This window comes from Branchiostoma floridae, chromosome 5 (genome assembly GCF_000003815.2).
Source record: "Branchiostoma floridae strain S238N-H82 chromosome 5, Bfl_VNyyK, whole genome shotgun sequence".
Lineage (NCBI taxonomy): Eukaryota > Metazoa > Chordata > Leptocardii > Amphioxiformes > Branchiostomatidae > Branchiostoma > Branchiostoma floridae.
In genome coordinates, this window is record NC_049983.1 from 12,589,455 (window position 1) to 12,609,088 (window position 19,634).

Sequence of the window (19,634 nt, forward strand, 5' to 3'; positions counted from 1 at the left end):
GGGTGAATATGTTATGCCTTTATCATAAAGGCATAACATATTCACCCGGACAGTTGGAAGAACAACATTTTGGTAAAATTAAAATCAGTGAAGCCGATCACTCCTGTAAAGAGGTTTATTATTTTGAGAGAGAAAACATGAAGACTGCTAAAATAACTTTTAGTGTACAACCAACAAAATCTGATTATAACAGTTAACAAACAAAATAACAGTGAGACATGACTAAACAAGGCTACAAATGGGTTCAACTTTCATGGGGAAACAAATCTTCTGCTGAACTTCTGTTAAAAGGTGAAGGACCTTGATACAACAAAATAACTCTTTGTGATGCTCTAACCTATAACTATGCAGTGTGTCATAAAGTTGTCTACAATGTACCTTTAGATAACAGATCTATTAGTAAGAATGTCAGAGTGAAACAAAGGTTTCGAAAATGTCCTCTCATAATGCTTAGAGTTTGAAAACTAGTATTAAGGAAGTTCCTTGTGTAAGATAAAGGTGATGATAGTACCTTTGACAAGATGGGCAACAAATTTGTGGAATGTATTAGAAATACTTGTTAAAATGATGATGGTAAAGAGAAGGTTTAAATCTTAACCTTTTCCCTGCTAATGGTGATACAGATATGGTGAGTGAGAAGTCCCACAGTGACTTCAGTGAGAAGACTGTTAATACAATGATCATTGTATCTGTGCCTTTATGTGCAGCTAATCATCACATTTCATCCCCGGTTTCCTCATAACTACTCTCCACGATCACATCACTGTCATGTTGGTCACTCTCCCCATCACTCAACGATGGCATACTACTGTAGTCACATACATCCCCAGATTTGTCACGTATAACTTGACAGTTCGCTATATCTGCATATCTCATGTCTCCATTCTTTTCCTGTGTCATGTTCTGAACATCCTGTAGTCTGGAATCTGGGGAGCAATTGTTTTGCATCATTGGTTCCCTGCCATTCGGTAAAGCCTGCACATTGCTGCTATTCTGAATGGCTGTGCTTGGAAGTTCTGGTACTGAGCAACCACTGCCGCTGTCCTCTTTCTTCCTAACCTCTGCTTGTTTGATATTGCTTCCAAAGTGATCTTCATTTTTGACACCTGCTACAGCAGAGTCCATGTTGGTATGGTTCACACTGTTCGCATCCTTGCTTTTCTCTTTGACCTGATTTTCTATTAAAATGACTGTTGGTGGTTGTTGAAAAGTATTTCCCTTAACCCTCCCTTTCCATCCACTCTGTCCACCTAAGGTTGGTTCCATCTTTTCTTCACTGTGAGCAACATTGTTGTCTTCTCTTGGCCCCCTTTCTGGGGTGCCCACATCTTGGTTGCTCACGTTGAGATTGCACTCATCTACATCTCTATCAAGACGTGATATCCTTGTATTTGAAATGGATTGAGGAGCCAGTGGTTCTGTCAGTTGTGAATCTGGCTTGTCCAGCTGGTCTGAAGGAGGACTGTTTGTTGTAGGGAGTGAAGAATTTGATCCTGTGTGCTGGACATCACATGTACCACAACTAGTGTCTCTCTTCACTTTCTGTAAAGGAATTACGAGATGTGTAAGAGCAACGATGTACGCTAGCAAATTTGGATCAAATCGTGAACAAGATGGACTGATAGCCATCGAAAATTTTGAGGTACGTGTGTTGTTTACCTTTAAAAAGTAGTCACTGCTTGATGAAAATTCTATTAAATCATGTTTGTTCTGTACTATTGCAACAGGTTTCAGAATAGATCTACTGCGATGAAGTGTTTTTTTTTGCTTTTCGAGTTATTGTGTATCTGCCTGGGGTGACAACTTATAAAGGTGACCATGTCCCTGTTTCATCATCTTCTCTACAGATTGATACATAAATATGAAAATAGATGCTGAAAAATGGTCCAAACTCACCACAGTTGAGGGAAGTGAGCAGCCAGTGTACGCACCCTTGTCAACACAGTACTGTAGATGGGACAACCAATATTGGTCCTGGAGGAGGGATGGAGGGAGTAAGAAACATGAAACTTTTTTCTCTATCACACTAAAAGCAAGACTTAGAGGATGTCAGAAAATTGCAAACTCAAACTTGCTCTTTAGTACATCATTTGTTAAAAACTTGATTACAGCTGATTGTATTAAGATAGTTAATGAAAAACTCAATAGGATTAATTTCCCAAGCAGCCTTCGTAACCCCTGCTTAGCCTATAGAGTCAGTGAAGTCGAGCTTGATGTTTCTGAGATAGGTAGAAGAGATGCTGGTACAGTTATCGCTATGAGCCACTCTTCCTGATGGTAACATCAGGCTCTACGAACCTGATTTAAAAAAACGAACAGACAAACCTCTGATGAGCAAAATTGTAGACATTAACACTTTTTCTGACTATAGAAACTGACCTGTCCTAACACGTGGGGGTTTCCCACCATGATCAGCAGGGCCTGTGCTCGGGTGATGGACACGTTGAACCGTTTGGGGTTACTGAGGAAGCCCAGGGTGTGCTGGGTGTCGAATTTCACCATGTTGGTGGTCGAGCGAACCTGTAGGATGGATGGAGTGAGTACAATGTTTCAGGACATGATGAGATTTTCCATTATATTCTACATTCCAAGATTCAAGGGGCAGACACAACATTATATAAGAATTCTTTTTTAAGATGAAGAAGATTAGACATACAGTTGAGAAGATGTTGATGTACAGGATTTTTCTATCATATTCTGCATTTCAAGACGCAAGGGGTTGGCACAACATTATACAAGAAAGCTCTTTCATAGTCATTTTAAGAGAAAGAAGGAGACGATTAGACATACAGTTGAGATGATGATGATGAGCCTCTCCTGTCCCTGGAACTCCTCCACTGACCCGACCTTGACCTCGTCCAGTCCGACTGACCCCAGCAGCAGTCGTAGCTTCTCCACCTGTGCAGTCATAAAAATGATTTTATGGTTATATGTTTGCTCATCATTGCGTATAGTTGTAGATGAGCTCCCCAAGAAATTAACTTGTATAAAGAAGGGATGACTTGGGGGATAAATTAATATCTAGAAGTCAATGAAACATACATTAATACAATTGTATGTAGGTGTAATTGCTATAGTCATATCTGGGCAATTATGTACATGTGGTGATCATGCATATGTAATAAAGCACAAAATGGTTGCTGTTCCAAACTACATGTATTATGCTATCAAAATAGGTATTTGATAGACATTCAAATGTTCCCTGAGTGCCACACTAAATTCACCCTGATCGAACATTACCTATGAAAAAAGAGCCAAGTCTTGAACTGACCTGTTTTCTGTAAGGAGTGATAATTCCAACATCTGACTGTTTGACACTGCCCCCTATCAGCAGCTGTGTGTAGCGCAGGACCTGTACTGCCTCCACGGGGTTGAACCAGGATGGACTGCTGCCCTCCCGCATGTCTTCCCCCTCCGTTCCATGGAAGATGATTGGGCAGCCCTTACAGGGCAGTCCCTCCCAGTCCTCCAGTTGTCGGGTCAGCGAGGGGTCGGCGAGGGTCAAGAGGTCGCCGTGATAGAACAGCTCAGATGGCAGCTTCAGGAGCGCGGGGTGGGAGCGGTAGTTACACACCAACTTTGTCACCTGAGAGAAATCCAGTACTCAGTTTCAGGTACTCAGTTTCTGAATTCTGGTGCATAAAGTTGCCGATATCAAAGAGGTTTCTAGAGTGGAAGGGGCTTTTATTATCTTAAGCCATATTTCAAATATCAAGCTGCACACCAGCTTTGTCACCTGAGGAAAATTTAGAGGAACTTTGAGTTTCTTTTACCAGCTGCTGCCTATACCAACAAGGGTGCTAATAATTATAACTTGAAAGGGCCTTTTATTTTTTTCACCTATGTTTCAAAGATAAAGATGAAGAAATACATGCATAGTACCAGCATCGGGTTGTAGGCTCCATGCTGGGAGAACCTGTTGCTGTCCCTGAGGTAGGGACCACTGGTCATCAGCCTCTCCAGCAGGGACTGCCCCAGCCCAAGGTCCTTGGCAAGGTGGGACTGCAGTACTGGGCCCAGTTGCATGGGGTCTCCTGACAGAACAACCTGGAGTAGTAAGGATAATTAACATACTTTGTTTGCTATTGCTCATTTGTCCTGTGAAAGAGAAGATTAAAAGAACGTACTCTAGAGCTAAAGAAAACAGGCATTTATGTTAGACCTCTATTCTGAAACAGTGCATACTGTATATGCAAACACAGAAATTATCAAACCTGAGATTGCACCCCTGCACAAAGACCCACTGGGATCAGGCACTCAGGTTCTGTAGCTTGGCCAGCCTGGAATCAGCAACAGCATCCATATCAATGTTATTACTGTTCCAAATGCCATAGAAGTATTCCTGTATTATCAGTCAAGGCACAAGGAGTTTGGTCTTTCCTGTAGCCAAAAATCGCTGAGTATACATTTTCAGCAGAAAGTTTATTTTCTATTCTGTTTCCTGACATGGTATACTGTAAAAGCATTTAATTTTGCAGAGATTTAATTTTGCGGACTTTTCCTGGTGGTTTTAATTTTGTGGTAGCACCATACACTGTAGTCTCTTACTGTGTTGGAAAAAATGTTCACGGTGGTTTTAAATTCGCGGTGAAGCAGCCGCCGAAAAAACCGTGAACATTAATCCATCGCAAAAGTTTCTGCATTTACAGTAACTGTTTTATCTAGCTTTTATCCCTCTTTACTCAGGGAAATAATAATGTACACACACACACGTACACAGAACCATGTGTATTAACTTCAGTTCCTACATCCAGACTACATTTTCTCCACACATGCGTACTAAACAGTGGTGGGAGATCTAACAGTGACAACACCCACCTCATCCACAAACACGTGTGTGAAGTGTCCCGAGCACAGACCAAGCGAGTACAGCAGGCCTGCGGTGGAGCAGGTGGCCACGATGATGCGCCTGCGGGACACCTGCTCCAGCTGGTCTCCGTCCATACAGTACCGCTCGATAGACTCTGGTATCTGCAGCAGGAGTGATACAGTAGAAGCCAGTTAATTGCACAATGCACACTTCTATTATACAATGGCCGAGTGGGTAGAGTGTTCGCCTTGCATGCGGTAGGTCGTGAGTTCGATCCCCGGCCGAGTCATACCAAAGACTTTAAAAATGGTACATGCTGCTTTCTCTGCTTAGCACTCAGCATTCGGGAAAGAGAATGGAAGTTGAACACACACCACTACCAGTGGACTAGCCCCCTGCTGTAGTGATTGCGTTGTGTGGCCCAAGGGCTACTGAAATGGAGATGGGTGCCGCCCTATGTGCCATCAGGCGCGGGAAGGACTTTAACTAACTTTAACACTTCTGTTAATTGCACCAAATCCCACACACCGTTGCGGTCCAGCTTGAAAACTTTGCATTGTTCCAGTTTAATGGCTACTTCTGTATATACATAGATATGGGTAACAGTTTTTGGATGGGACTGTTTCGTGATTTATAAATATGTACTTCATACACACACTCACATTGAAGGAATACCTCTACAAGCTAAGACTACATGTATCTGCAGCAGAAGATTTAGATCCATGACCATACATGACTTAAGATGTGGGTAAAATTATTTGAGGACTGTTTCTTGATTTATACATACATACTGCAAGTTCACATAGAAGGACTCTGTTGAAGTGAAATAAATTGAATGAAAATATTGTCTGGAAACAAGGACTTAAATCACACCTCCTGTACTCTCTGGAAGGCATTCAGCCTGACCATGTCTGCCTGCTTTACCTTCCCACTGCTGTGGAGTCTCTCTGCCTGAAAAATACACATTCATACAACCACAGTTATGTCTGCTCACTGCTATGCACATTGCTATTTGCATGTAGATCACCTGGTCAATAGAATCTCCCTGAGAACTATGGATAAGATGTAGGTTAAAAAGCTACAATGGGTTTTGAGTTAGTATCATTGCAGCTCACAAAAAAAAATTCTCTTCTTCACTCAATGTTTTCTTCAATAGCACAAATCTGTTTATTCTCTGTACATATCTTACAAACAAAGGAAGAAAGATCTGAATTACCAGCAGATCTGCTGCACTGTTAGAAGGAGTACAGGCTATGATGCGGCTGTAAGGCAGGGTGTGGAACACCTGCAGGATGGCCTCTACAAGTGTCACTGTCTTCCCTGTGCCTGGAATAGAAATCAAGACAAAACAATGTACAGTCAAACCTGTATTAGCGGCCATCTTTGCATAGCAGCCACCTGGCCATAGTGGCCACTTTTTGTCAGTCCCTTGGATTCGTAATGATTAAGAAATAGGCTTAGCGGCCACCTGTCCAACGCGGCCACGGCCACACGATTTCCGGTTTCGTTGATGCAGAAACACTGCCTATTGCAACCACACTGCAGCCTTATGTCATCCTGCACCGAGTTTGATATTGTAGTTTGCCAGGATTTGGAGTTCCTGACAGGGTCATTTTGGCGGTAGCAGAAGGTATACATGCCTTGAGCATTGAAGTGCAAGTCTTTTTCTGTGAATTTACCAATCGAGACAATGTTACTTGGTGAGAAAGATTAGTGGGAACTGAAATCATGTGTAGCTTGCTCATGGTCAATTGATCACCATTTTCTCCATAGTGGCCACCTGTCTACAGTGGCCATATTTCTCCAGTCCCTTGAGTGGCCGCTATAGACAGGTTTGACTGTATAGTCAAACCATCACTTATTGACACAGTACAAAGTACCTTTAGTTGGTTCCTTTCCATTCCTATTAAAGACTATGTGAAAAAAAACAATAAGAAAATAGTAGGAATGAATGATTGAAGAACATAAAATCCTCAAAGAAATTAATTGCCAGTAAAAAGACATAAAAGTAGCTTACAAGGAAACACTTGATTGTTGACAAATGGGAGGGTGAACATTTTTGACAAGCTGAACCACCATTTTTGAACCACCATTGACAAGCTGTAAGTATTACAATACACATTAGTAGTCTTCCAAACAATGAAGTCCTCCAGGAACACACTTACCAGGAGGTCCGAAGAGGATGTACGGTGCAGGAACACACTTACCAGGAGGTCCAAAGAGGACGTACGGTGCAGGGCGTGCCTCGGCTCGCAGGATCCTGGTGACGGCCGCTCGCTGCTGCCGGTTCAGTCTGGAGTTAAACAGTGGGAGGGGGGCACCAAGTGACCTGCCTCCCTTACTGGGCTGGGCACCTGTTCATATATAGCAGATTATAATACACTTTCATTGAATTGTACAAACTACAATGATACATTTTTTAGACATAAGAGTAGTTTACAAGGAAACACTTGATTGTTGACCCCAGGTTATGTGAATATAGACAACATTAGGGGTGGCTATCAGTACTGGAAATTCAGGTCCATGTTTTGATCATCTGTGAAAACTTGTGAATGGGTGATACTCAAAAACAATTGTCAATTTCACTAAAAAGGAATGTGTTTAGTGGAGTGGAGATTCTTTTTTTTACCAGTCAAAGAATAAAAAATGGCATTGTACCAGTGCGATGTACCAGTCCCCACCCCTAGACAACAAATACCATCACCTGAATGGTTCCTCTTCCCAGCTGGCAGCTGTGTGTTGTTGCTAACCAGGTCACAGTTAACCAGTGGAGGACTGAGGGTGGGTTGGGATGGAAACAGCACCTGACTCCCCAGGTTGTGGGCAAAGTTGACAGCCTGGTGACAGCGCCTCAGCGTGGACCTGGTTAAACAACAGCTAATATTTTAGGGCTGGAAACCATGAGAGAGTGAAAGTGCTGGAGCAACCATATTCGCATGTCAAGAATTGGTGCTGTTTTTTTTTTCAATCTCCTAATGTCCCTTTTATCACCTTGCTGATGACAACTAGTACATGTATCCTCATTATCTTCCTGATGAAGATTTTCAGAGAGTGAGAACTTTTATTCTTCATGTTACTTTGGCAAATCAGAAAATCTATTCCCAACATCCAACATCCCAACATTTGGTGAAAAAGCAAATTTAACACAATACAAATTTTTGTGATATTCTCTAAAGACGTATATTAAAGTATTGTATAGAAATAATGGGAGTACATATCTAATACATTACCTGTTGAACATAAAGAAGACATTGTAGGGTTCTCCATTATAGCTACTGTGGAAGTCCTGGTGGAACTTTAGCAGTACTTCCTCCCTTAAAACCTACAGCACACACAAACAGTCAATGACAAGCTGAATACATTCTGCACGACAAAAATCATTGTTACTACTATGGACAACGCAACAGAAATGAAACAAGGGAAATGAAGGAAAAGATGAAATGGAATAAAGAGACAAATATCAGATGTCACTTGTACTTAATATCAAATTGGAGTTAGCAAATTGCTTCAGCGAATAATCAACAGAATATCTTTACCTCGTGCACATAGCCCTCATAGCTAGGGGAACAGTCCCCTGCCCCTGGGGAAGTGAGAACCACCTTGTCTCCGATCAGTACAGAGGGACGACCCTCTGCTAACCCGGGTACAGTCAGGGACAGGTACTCACCACACGGCTGTAAAGACTCCTGCAACACAAACAAATGTTAGGGGAAAGGGTGAAAAATTCACCCTTCAATGTCAATGTTTTATTCTATAGGGCTCTCACGGGCAACACAAGTACATCTGAATTGTGTCTAGAAACAATGACTTTTTACACTCAACGTAACTAATTCAAATTGGTAGCACAATAACTGATTAATTTACAATGATGAGACTTAGTACAGTTTTGTGTATATAGCTATCTATACAACAGATTTAACTTCATTATCATAACAGCATATCAGTTGTTCAGCAAATCAGTAATATTTATGAAAGACAATGATCCTGCTTACATTGATCATGTCAAACTCGTGGATGTCAATCTCCATCTGTAGCTCCTCCAGATGTAGCAGACAGGACCAGTACCGAGCGTAGTCTGTCATGGTCAGGGGCTGGGAATTATAGGAAGTGTCTTTGATTACCTCGTACGTTGTAACGAATAAGTTTGAATGAAGACAAATCTAGCAAAAACCATTTAAGAATACTCTCTTGGCAAGGGCTCTAGCCAGCTCGACATTTTTTTCCGTCAGCCAATTCCCATTGTCGCAAAAACACTATTCCAGGAGTTAGAGAGACTGAACTGAGACCTTGAAAAACGGGTTTTAATGAGATTATCGTATGCGAAAGGGCACCGACACACATTATCAACAATCATAACAATAGCAAAACAAACAGTGTGTGGCTTTTACGGCCGTGGACGGCGTCCCCAAGCAGCCTGTAGCTTCCACCAAGGAGCTTTTATCAGATTTTTGTCCGTCAAAGTTGACGGATTGGTTTTAAAAAATTTCCGTCACACGCAGCAAATTTCCGTCAATTGACGGAAAAACGGACGCTGGCTAGAGCCCTGTCTCTTGGTCACCTTGCATAGTACAGGCATGATCTTTTTGACATCCCTGCCTTCAAACACACAGTCTCTCAGCATGTCTGGTACAGGGTACTGGGGCAGGTGCACGGGAAATCTGACAGGTTTTCTTCTGCAAAATACACGGTATCATGGTTAATGCCAGTGGCTACATACTTGGAAAAAGGGGGGCATGCACAAGATACTGAAACATGATATCATGTGTTGAAATTCTGAGGCAGGGGAAACTATCATACAACAACACGGGATGTGACTGCGTTTCAGATTTTTATATTAAGCCCCTCCGCTCACTCTTTATGTTTTTACACTTACTGCTAATACCAGTATATGTGCAGTACACCAACCTGAAAGGACTCTGTCCTGGTACCACCCAACCATCCTGTACTTTCTGGGTCTGCCAAGACTTCAGTTTGTTTGGAAATCTGGGTAGAGAGACAGAGAAGACTGTGGAAAACAACTTTTCATGCTCTGAGGTAGAACAAGTCTCTCACCTGATGGACATTAGGAGAGAGACATTAATGGTTGTGTAAAAGAATACTTCAATATCCTAAGCTTAACATATAGTCCTTCAACTAATTCCTCTCCATCCCACCTGTCTCTGGGAGGCCTCTTGAGTGGGGTAACACTGGTGGCCCTCCAGCTATAGTGTCCCTGTGTGCTCTCCATGGCTGTCACCTCCACCCAGTCTCCTCTGGAGGGGATGTACCCATCCACACACACCTGGGGCCAGAACAGCACCTCACCGTCCACCACACCTGTCTCTCCTCTCACCTGGCTCACACGGCCTGGGGAAAATAATCAGATCAATGATAAACAAAAGAAAAGATGATTTATCAATGAACAAGATAGGTATATAAAACAATATAGATACGGTACACTACATCTTTATGACATGAAAATGTAACAGTACACTAAATAATTCAACTTGTGGGACTCAAATGAAAAGAAAAGCACACACCATTTTAAAGGCAGATATTGATAGAAATGTACTGTTGCAACTCTTATGGATTTCTAACACAAAATACCAAGAGTTTGCTTTCAGTTTGACTTTTACCATAACTTCAAAAGATGGATCAATTTAAACAGAAAGAGGGAAACAAAAAGAAAAGGAAGATGAGAGTCACAAGAGTAGACATCTTCAGCCATTACCTGTGAGAAGTTGTGACCTTAAAGGCTCCACCTGGACTGTTCCACCTTCTGAAGTCTCTGCTTTGACCCAGTCCCCCTTACACGGCCTGTACCCAGCTACTGCACAATCCATGTTCACTGTGCGTACATAGTCAATCACTACAGTGTTCTGTGTGACGTCTGTCACCATCCCAACAGTGTGACCTGTCATCCCAGACTCATCCTCCTCCCAGCCTCCTGGTGTGATCAACATGATGACTTCTGCACACCATCCCGCAGTCGGACCGCTACGCTTTGCCGTTACCTGAAAACAACAACTTTTATTCCTAGTAAATTCCTACACTATGGAGTTCATGATGAACAAGGCTCAATTAGATTTCTAGTTTCAAACAGATTTGCCCGATGCACATTATTTGTATGCAAATATTTGCTTTCCAAAATTAAAATTCTGCCTATCAACCTAAGCCTAGGCATTAAGCACTGACATGTCTTCCTACATTGAATGAATTAATTATGGAGTGGCCTTCATTGATCCTTTAATAAAAAATTAAAAGCTGTTGTACAAATATAATTGTCCCATACTGATACTCTCTAATAAGCAGAGGTTGGTAGATAAGATTGAAACCTTGTTCTTACCATATTCAGTCCAAGTTCTAAAACTGACTATTTATATATCATTGAACAACTCTCTTCCTCTTGTACTTTCAGATGATTGATGTTATTTGTAAATGTGCTCCCTGTCTATGTCATCACAGTAAATGTCATCACAGTAAATGTTTAGACTTCAAATGATAAAAAACTGTCAGTCACCTGTACTGGTGAGCCCAATTTGACCTCCGACCCTTGAACTACGCCCCTGCTGAAGTAAACTGTGTCGTCGACCAGTCCGTAGTTGTGCGAGAACTGTGTCACGATGCCAGAGAAGTTCCATTCTAAGGAAACTTCCTCTCTGTCATGTGTGGCTGACTTTCCCACGTTGGAAGACTCAAGAGTATCGGTGTCATCTGACACGGAGGATTCTGTCTCCGACTCTGATGAGTCCTCTGACTCCGTGTGGAGTCCTGTGATGAGGCTCAGGACTTTTGTTACAGCTGTCAACATATCAGCACCTTCTCAGGGATGGACAGTCTTCTACAACAGGACGCCCTGGTAAAGAAAACAAAGATTCTTAATAATAATATTGGGTGTATTTTGCAGCCAGTAGGTACCCCAAGTATGAGTAATGAGGCTGTTTAACGTGGTCGAGGCACCTCCTCGAGCACGGGACCCCCGTTTTACGTCCCTCCCGGAAGACGATTTTGTGGAAACTTCGTGAGGCTACAGCAATCCGGACGTCCTTGGTTGGGGGACTCCCATCCAAGTACTGTCCGGACCGCGCGTTGCTAAACTTCCGAGATCGAGGGATCGGGTGTACCAACGCGCAACGCGGACGTAGCTGAATTCTCAGAATCTCCTGAGAACTCGCAACAGTAAGTGTAATGTTAATTACTTCAGAGGATGAAAACATGAATGTTGAATTTGTTGGACAATCCTGCATGAAATTTATATCAACACATATCTAACGTTATATATTTGGTTGTCGCAAAAGCTGATCATAATGCTTCACCATTTTTTTAAACTGAAAAAGTTTGACCACGGAGATTATATCCTATAACGTTATAACCTCCTTGGTTTGACCAAGTCTTTTTTTTTTAGCATTTTTTTTCCGCATCATAATTTTTGTCAATTTATCTCAAGGAGGCCGGAGGACCACAAGACTAAGTACTGTGTGCAAGAGGAGACTATATTTTGATTCTTCGAATAGCGATATACAGGAAGGTCGAGCAAATATAGCCCCAAGTTACAACTTACACTGTATGCTGCCCTCTTTATCAACTTTATCTCATCATCAGCTAAAAATCCAATAATTTTATGCCCCCCTCCCTCAAAACTTTGACATCAACTTTCCTTTGAACAAATAAAGATAGATAAATTAGTCTCTACCCAGGACTGTATCTAATAATCTGTGACTCTTACCTTAGATAGTGTTTACACCTTAAGTCATGACTTTTCAAATCTCTCTTCAGACATCCTGAGTTGCAACAACAGTGTTGATGGATGCAGGATCAGGAAAATCTCTTGGAAACTCTCTTTAAAACTTGTGAACAAAAGAAAGCCTCACATTTAGATACACAGATTCGGCTATTGCAATACGACGTCTAGCGATCTGTATGTAAACCGCATGCATGGTACTTTGCCAGACGGATTGTGCGCACGTCAGTGCACAAAACTGGTACTCAGGCAAATTTCGGAACACAAGCGACATATGGGGCCCCATATGGAATTTACCTGAATTTACCTGAACCGCAGAGACTCCGTGGTTTGTCTCTGCAGTCAGGAGCTGAAGGGCTGGTAGCCCATTGCCGCTCCTCCGACGATCTCGGCCTCTATGTATCTGTCCATCTTATTCTTGAACCCGTTCACTGTGGTCTGGGTAACTACCTCAGACGGAAGTTTATTCCAGGCTTTTACTACTCTTACAGCGAAAGATCTTCTCCGGATTTCCAGCTTGGTACTGGGTATTGACAGTCTCAGATGGTGTCCCCTGGTGTTGTAAGGTGTTTGTAAGGGTGTGAAGAGCGTGGTTCTGTCTATCCCTTCTAGTCCCTTCATAATCTTGAAAACCTCTAACATATCCCCTCGGAACCGCCTTACTGCCAGCGTAGTCAGCTTCATCTTTCGGAGCCGTTGACTGTACGTTAAGTCTTGTAATTCAGGGATCATTTTGCTAGCTCTCCGTTGTACGGCCTCGATCAACTTAATATCCTTTTGAAGCCAGGGTGACCATGCTTGTACACAGTATTCTAAATGTGGACGAACTAGTTGCTTGTAAAGGCGGGTTATAACTTCTGTCTTTTTGTATTTGATGTTTCTTTTGATGATACCCAAGATTTTGTTTGCTTTTTTAACTGCATACGCCACGTGGTGGGCTGGCTTTAAAGATTTAGCAATATGTACCCCTAGATCCTTCTCAACGGTGGTTTCTCCAATTGGTGTTCCCTTCATCATATATGTATGACAAGGGTTATTAAACCCTAGGTGTAACACCACACACTTGTTTACGTTGAACAGCATCTGCCACTTTTTCTCCCATGTACAGACTCTGTCTATATCTTCTTGCAGTTTACTGGTGCTAGAGCTCGAACTCAGTTCCTGCCATAACTTTGTGTCATCCGCAAATTTTAGTGCGTTGGAAACAGTCTTCTCTTCCAGGTCGTTTATAAAAATTAAGAAAAGAACCGGCCCCAGTACAGATCCCTGTGGGACTCCACTAGTTACATTTTTTTCACTTGACGCTGTTCCATTTACCACCACTTTTTGGGTTCGGCCATTTAGCCACTCTTCAATCCATTTGGCAATTTCGCCTTCGATCCCATGGCTTCTTATCTTTAGTAGTAGTCTTTTATGGGGGACCTTGTCGAAAGCTTTCGCAAAATCCAAATACAGTACGTCAACCGGATATCCTTTGTCAAGGCTCGCCGTTATTGAGTCGATATAGCAGAGTAAGTTGGTCAAACAGGACTTCCCTTTCATGAAACCATGCTGAGTTGGGGCAATAAGTAGGTTGGACTCCAAGTGTTGGACGAGTCTACTTCTGAGTAGCTTCTCTAGAGTTTTGCAGATTACTGATGTAAGACTCACCGGACGGTAGTTCTCCGGTTGTGATTTATTGCCCTTTTTGAAAATACTTGTGACGTTGGCCTCTCTCCAGTCTTTGGGTACTACTGACTCCCGTAGGGATTTGTTGAATATGTCGGTCAGTGGTTTTGTTATGTTTCCACTAATTTCTTTTAGCAGGCTAGTGTACATTTTGTCGGGTCCAGGTGCTTTTCCTGTTTTCAGCTTGTCTAGCTCATTTTTAACCATCTCTTCTGTTATGACTACTGACTTAAGTTTCTCCTCATCTTTCCCCTGGAAAACTGTTTTTGGTATTGGTAGTTGATCCTCATTCTCCTTCGTGAACACCGAGACAAAATAGTTGTTCAGTAGCTCTGCTGTCTCCAGGTCTGATGCTACCACATTTCCCTGGGCGTCCTTTAAGGGACCGACTGTGTCCTTTGTAACTTTTTTGTTTCTAATATAGGCAAAGAAGGATTTGGGGTCCTCCTTAATGTTTTTGGCCAGTTTCTTCTCAAAATCCCTTTTAGCAGTTCTGATGATCTTTTTTGTTTTCCTTTCCATAGTCTTGTATTTCAAGTAATTCTGATACTCCTTTGTTGTCGTATACTTTTGCCACAGTTTGTTCTTTTTTCTTATTTTCCTCAGTAAGTTACGTGACATCCACAAGGGTTTGGGTCTAGTTGATCTTCTGGGTTTAAGTGGGACAAATTTATGTGTTCCTTCCTCCAGCACTAACCTGAAGAACTTCCAACTCTCTTCTGTGTTCAGATTTTCTGACCGTGACCAGTCTTGTTCTTCTAACCACGTCTTGAGGCCAACAAAATCAGCTTTTTTAAAATCAGGGACCTTTTCTTGGCTCCCCTTTACTTCTGTTTCCAGATGGATCTCAAAGTTGAACATATCATGGTCACTGTTGCCTAATCTTCCAATGTTTTCCACTTGGGAAGCCATCCCTTCTTCTGTTGAAAGAATTAGGTCAAGTATGTTATCTCCTCTAGTGGGTATATCAACATGTTGTGTTAAGTAGCATTCCTGGGTTAGTTCAAGAAACTTCACTCCCTCTCTGTCTGCATCTAGTGCATCCCAATTGATACCCGGATAATTAAAGTCACCGAATATCACAGCATCTTTCTTTGTTGCTTCTTGTAACAGTTTGTACAGTCTTTCATTGTTTTCCTCTGATGAATTAGGAGATCTGTAGACGACCCCTAGTAACATCTTCCTATTCTTCCCATCAATTTCAGCCCAGACACTGTTCGTAAAACCATGCATTGAGTAGTCCACATGTACTGTATCTAGGTTATCTTTGACGTACAGGACTACTCCTCCACCTCTCCCTTTGTTCGTGTCTTGCCTGTCCTCTCGAAAGAGGTTATATCCTTGTATTGAAATTTCTGCGTTAGTAATTTCTTCATGTGTCCATGTCTCGGTAATTCCCACTATGTCTGGGTTGTTATCCTCAACAAGTGCCTGCAGTTCATCCCTTTTGTTCATTATACTTTGTGCGTTAATCATAATACACTTAAGCTTGGGAGCGCCATTCCCTCCGGGCTTCTTTCGCCAAACCAAACCTTGTTCAACAACTCTGTCAAGCCAGGGGTCATCCACTGATGATGTTCAATTCGACAACAACAGTGACTGGCAACTCCAACAGGTTGTGGCTATAGCCACTACACAATCTATGAGTACGAGAAACTATTCGCTAGGCTAGTCACGAAATTCATCCCCTCGTAATATTGAGACATTTGTCCCTGTTTGACCTTGCGTTACAGACAATTCTAACTATAGACACAGTGCATGGGTAACGCCTAACTTGACCCATACCCGAAGATTGGCAAAAGGCAATGTTCAGGTAGTGCCCTGTTACCTTCAACCTTTCAGTCATTCTTCAGCCTAACAACATACTACTAGTATTAAACCCATTATCACCGATACGAGGTTAGCAGCTACGGTAAGTTAGGATTGTCTTAGACAAGTGTGACGTCAGTTTAGGTAACTAACTAGAAGTTGTCAGTAACGGTATGTTACTTGAACCTGCGCTGCTTTCATATATGACTTATTTCATTTACGTGAATAGAAACGATGTCATTGTCTATAGAGAGCTATTACAGAAATGCTGTTTGTGATTTGTGAAACGACACAAATGAATTCAGCGTGTAAGAGTTATGTAAGCAGCGAGATTAACGTTAAGTCCCACACAAGGTGATCTGTGACGTAAACGTCGTAATTTCATAGAATGCATCGGATCATACTTATGAAATGAAACTGTCATAGCAAGAAGCAATTATTATTCATGCAAAATGATTAACTGCCGTTCAGCTGTCAAACCCACATTTCTTTTAGAATTACAGTTCTCACCGAACATCTAAGGACGGGGTACCATCTTCATAGAAAAAGCGTATGACATACAAGACTATTATGACTAACAATACTTGTGGGATTATTTTGGTATTTGGAAAAGGACAACAAGAACTCGAAATTCATCAGTTTTGATAAAAGATACACTTCGCAAGTTCAACAGTAAGAAGGCCAGTATAATAACGAAGGGTATTGAGGCAATGTCATCCGAGGACAACGGGTACCTGTCTACAGGACTGGGCATAAGGGGAGTTGTGCGCACTTTGGGGTTCATAGGGAACAAAAACTGTCCCCATATCTACAACGGGGTCAGCTTCCCAAGTATCGTACCAGTGGAAGGTCTGAAGGCTCTGGAAAACTTCGAGACGAGACCCGATGATGTGATCATTGTGAGCTATCCCAAATCAGGTATGTCTGAGCTTGTGTGTGTGTACAAATCTGTGTGTGTGTGAGCTTGAGAAAGGGACAGGAGGGAGAATGGAGGAATAGAATATCAAGCATGATGAGGAAGACTATCCTCGATTAATGAAAAATCGTCTCCCTATCGATATATTTGTTTTATCCACGGTGATAATATTATTGAAATCAGAAATTGAAATCTCTTATTTTCATTCAAGGTTTGAATTGGACGTATGAGGTCGTAGCGCTTATCCTAAACAACGCTGATATCAGGAAACCCAAACTCCCTCTCTTCACACATGTCCCCTATTTGGAGGTGATGCATGTCGAACACGGTAGGGGACGCTTTAAACAAGTTTAATTTTTTTACTCACCGATAAGCAGTTCTGTTTTGATTGTGTTTTCGTTATAATTCAGCAACCACGGAATTGTTTTGGGGTTGAATGAGTTAACATTTTCAATATTTCCTTCTTTATAATAAAAGACTTATATTGATCAATATTGATATTGCATCTTGAACTGTAATTTAAAGATTCACTGAATTTGGCCTCTTTTGTGAACCTTAATAAAGGTAAAACGTACGCAGAGATCCTCCGGGACCTGCCCTCCCCTCGTCTCATCGCTACGCACCTGCGGTACAGCATGCTGCCGCCAGGAGTCCGCAACAATGGAACAAAGGTAAGGACAATGCCTGCCAAGGTTGTTTATTTACTATCTGCATATCACAGTTCTTTTTCCAAGATATTGTACGTTCCATTAGGACTCAACTGTGCCATTCTGTGACTTTCATTGTACATTGACTCAGTTATGCATCCAAAATCATTCATTTGTTTGTTTCCGTGAATAGCTAGTTTCATCTTTCATCAGCCTAATACGTCATTGGGTTGCCCTAATTAGGTTGCCCTGACAGACGGTCACCGAAACGTAGGTGTGAATAAAGCAATGGTTTGTGTAAAAAGAGTATCTTTATTCAGTTGGTTTGTTTATATGTTTAACGTTATATCTACTTATGATAATTTGTACCCGCAGATAATCTACGTGGCGCGGAACCCGAAGGACGTAGTGGTGTCGTACTACCACTTCCACAGAATGAGCCGGGTCCATCCGGATCCAGGCGCCTGGGACAAGTTCTTGTCAGATTTCATGTCCGGTAACGGTCAGTATCCAAGATTTCAATTCCTATTATAATCAGCTATTCAATCACTCTGATGTGTGGACCCTGGTGAAATCATAAATAGATGAAGTAGATACATATAGAAATGGAATTATCAGCCAAATATTTTAATACTAATCATTTGATAATATACATGACAGTAGACGTTGTTAGATTAAAACGCACATCCATGCAATGAGTAACACAACCTCTCACAATTCCACTGCCATCTGAGTGGTTCAAAGATATATACCAATTCAGTATCAGGTTTCCCTTTGCTATATACACTTCAGATATTTACGTGTTCAAGATAATATTGGGAAGGACTCTGTAGGGAAATTATTTGATGCGGTAGTATTATGGCCCCGTTGGAATTATGAGAGTTGATGTTAATGTTTCCCCAGTTGTGTGGGGGTCGTGGTACCAACACGTGCTGGACGTGTGGGCCAACAGACAGAAACACAACATCCTCATCGTCAGGTACGAGGACATGAAGAAGGTCAGTACGAAATGTCTCTTATGTTGATAGTTCGAGTTCAACGCCACGATAAAGGATTATATTTGTATCAGAACTTTCAAGAATGCTGGTGGGACGCCTAGTGTCACTGAGCTAAGGGCATTTCTACAGGTGTGTATTTTGACTGTAGGACACAGACTGGTTACGCCGACCAAGTTGTTTCCATGCATCGGTAAGTGCGTACCGTCATTGCCTTGTGTAATATTACGTCTGGCATTTTCTTCACAGGATTTCCCAGCAGCCATCAGACAGATCGCAGCGTTCCTCGGCAGACAGCTGACGGAGCCCGGGGTTCAGCTCATCGCCAGTCACTGCTCCTTCGACTCCATGAAGTCCAACCCCATGACTAACGGCTCCAAGGTGCCCATGGTCTTCAACAACGACAAGTCGCACTTCTTAAGAAAAGGTCTGAGCAAAGGGGTCAAACAATAGCAGTTTGACACTACTTTTTCTCAAACATAATTTTCATTCAAACTGTGGTAAAGAAACATGTTCTAATTTGTGCGTTTTTTATAACACGCATATTTCCAAACAATTTGATATGGCGGATGTGGTTGAGAATATTGTGTGCTAGAGATTGATACGATGTTCCTTACTAGCATCTACTTAGAGTCAATACTTTCTCGATATTTGTTCATTTTCTTGCTCCATAAGTTGGGTTTATATCTTATTTAAAAGTTGTCAACAGCTTGATCACTGATCGAGTTCCAAAGAAATGCGAAAAGTAATGGACAAACACTCCAGGACGTTTTAGAACTTCCTGTTCATTGCTGTTAACGTTATAGCTGTCTTTTCAGAAGAAAGGAGAACCTTTTTCATCAATATTTCAACTAAAAAAAAAGACATCTAATTCTTTCATCATTAAGATCTAGTCCTCTGTTTCAGGAGTTGTTGGTGACTGGATCAACCATTTCACGGTAGCGCAGGACCGGGCGTTCGACTCCCACTACCTCCGAACCGTCGCTGTCAGGGGGATGGAGTTCCAGTTCGAGCTGCTATGAGCATTAGGCATTTCTGGACTAGCCAGGCACACACCCCCCCCTCCCCC

At 42.0% G+C, this 19,634-nt stretch overlaps 2 protein-coding genes across 3 annotated transcripts; one reads left to right on the plus strand and one right to left on the minus strand.

The window, feature by feature from the left end:
- Positions 1–101: 101 nt before the first annotated feature.
- LOC118415744 (RNA helicase Mov10l1-like) lies at positions 102–12,667 on the minus strand. 2 transcript variants are annotated; one of them, XM_035820534.1, is made up of 21 exons: positions 12,516–12,667; positions 11,310–11,645; positions 10,521–10,803; positions 9,964–10,156; positions 9,716–9,793; positions 9,369–9,483; positions 8,803–8,901; positions 8,347–8,496; positions 8,041–8,132; positions 7,515–7,672; positions 7,018–7,164; positions 6,027–6,136; positions 5,684–5,761; positions 4,819–4,971; positions 4,215–4,280; positions 3,883–4,047; positions 3,272–3,586; positions 2,791–2,898; positions 2,380–2,520; positions 1,897–1,974; positions 102–1,542 (listed from the first exon to the last, which is right to left on the minus strand). In XM_035820534.1, the coding sequence occupies exons 2-21, from the start codon at positions 11,598–11,600 to the stop codon at positions 715–717; spliced, it is 3,648 nt and encodes a 1,215-aa protein (XP_035676427.1). In that variant the 5' UTR covers positions 11,601–11,645; positions 12,516–12,667; the 3' UTR covers positions 102–714. The 2 variants fall into 2 exon arrangements, with proteins under 2 accessions (XP_035676427.1, XP_035676428.1); XM_035820535.1 differs by having other exon boundaries at positions 11,310–11,649; positions 12,516–12,661.
- A 3,028-nt stretch (positions 12,668–15,695) lies between these two features.
- On the plus strand, positions 15,696–19,611 carry LOC118415746 (sulfotransferase 1A1-like). The gene is made up of 8 exons (XM_035820538.1): positions 15,696–16,110; positions 16,503–16,925; positions 17,135–17,251; positions 17,488–17,594; positions 17,946–18,072; positions 18,474–18,568; positions 18,815–18,992; positions 19,472–19,611. The coding sequence occupies exons 2-8, from the start codon at positions 16,718–16,720 to the stop codon at positions 19,585–19,587; spliced, it is 948 nt and encodes a 315-aa protein (XP_035676431.1). The 5' UTR covers positions 15,696–16,110; positions 16,503–16,717; the 3' UTR covers positions 19,588–19,611.
- Positions 19,612–19,634: the final 23 nt, after the last annotated feature.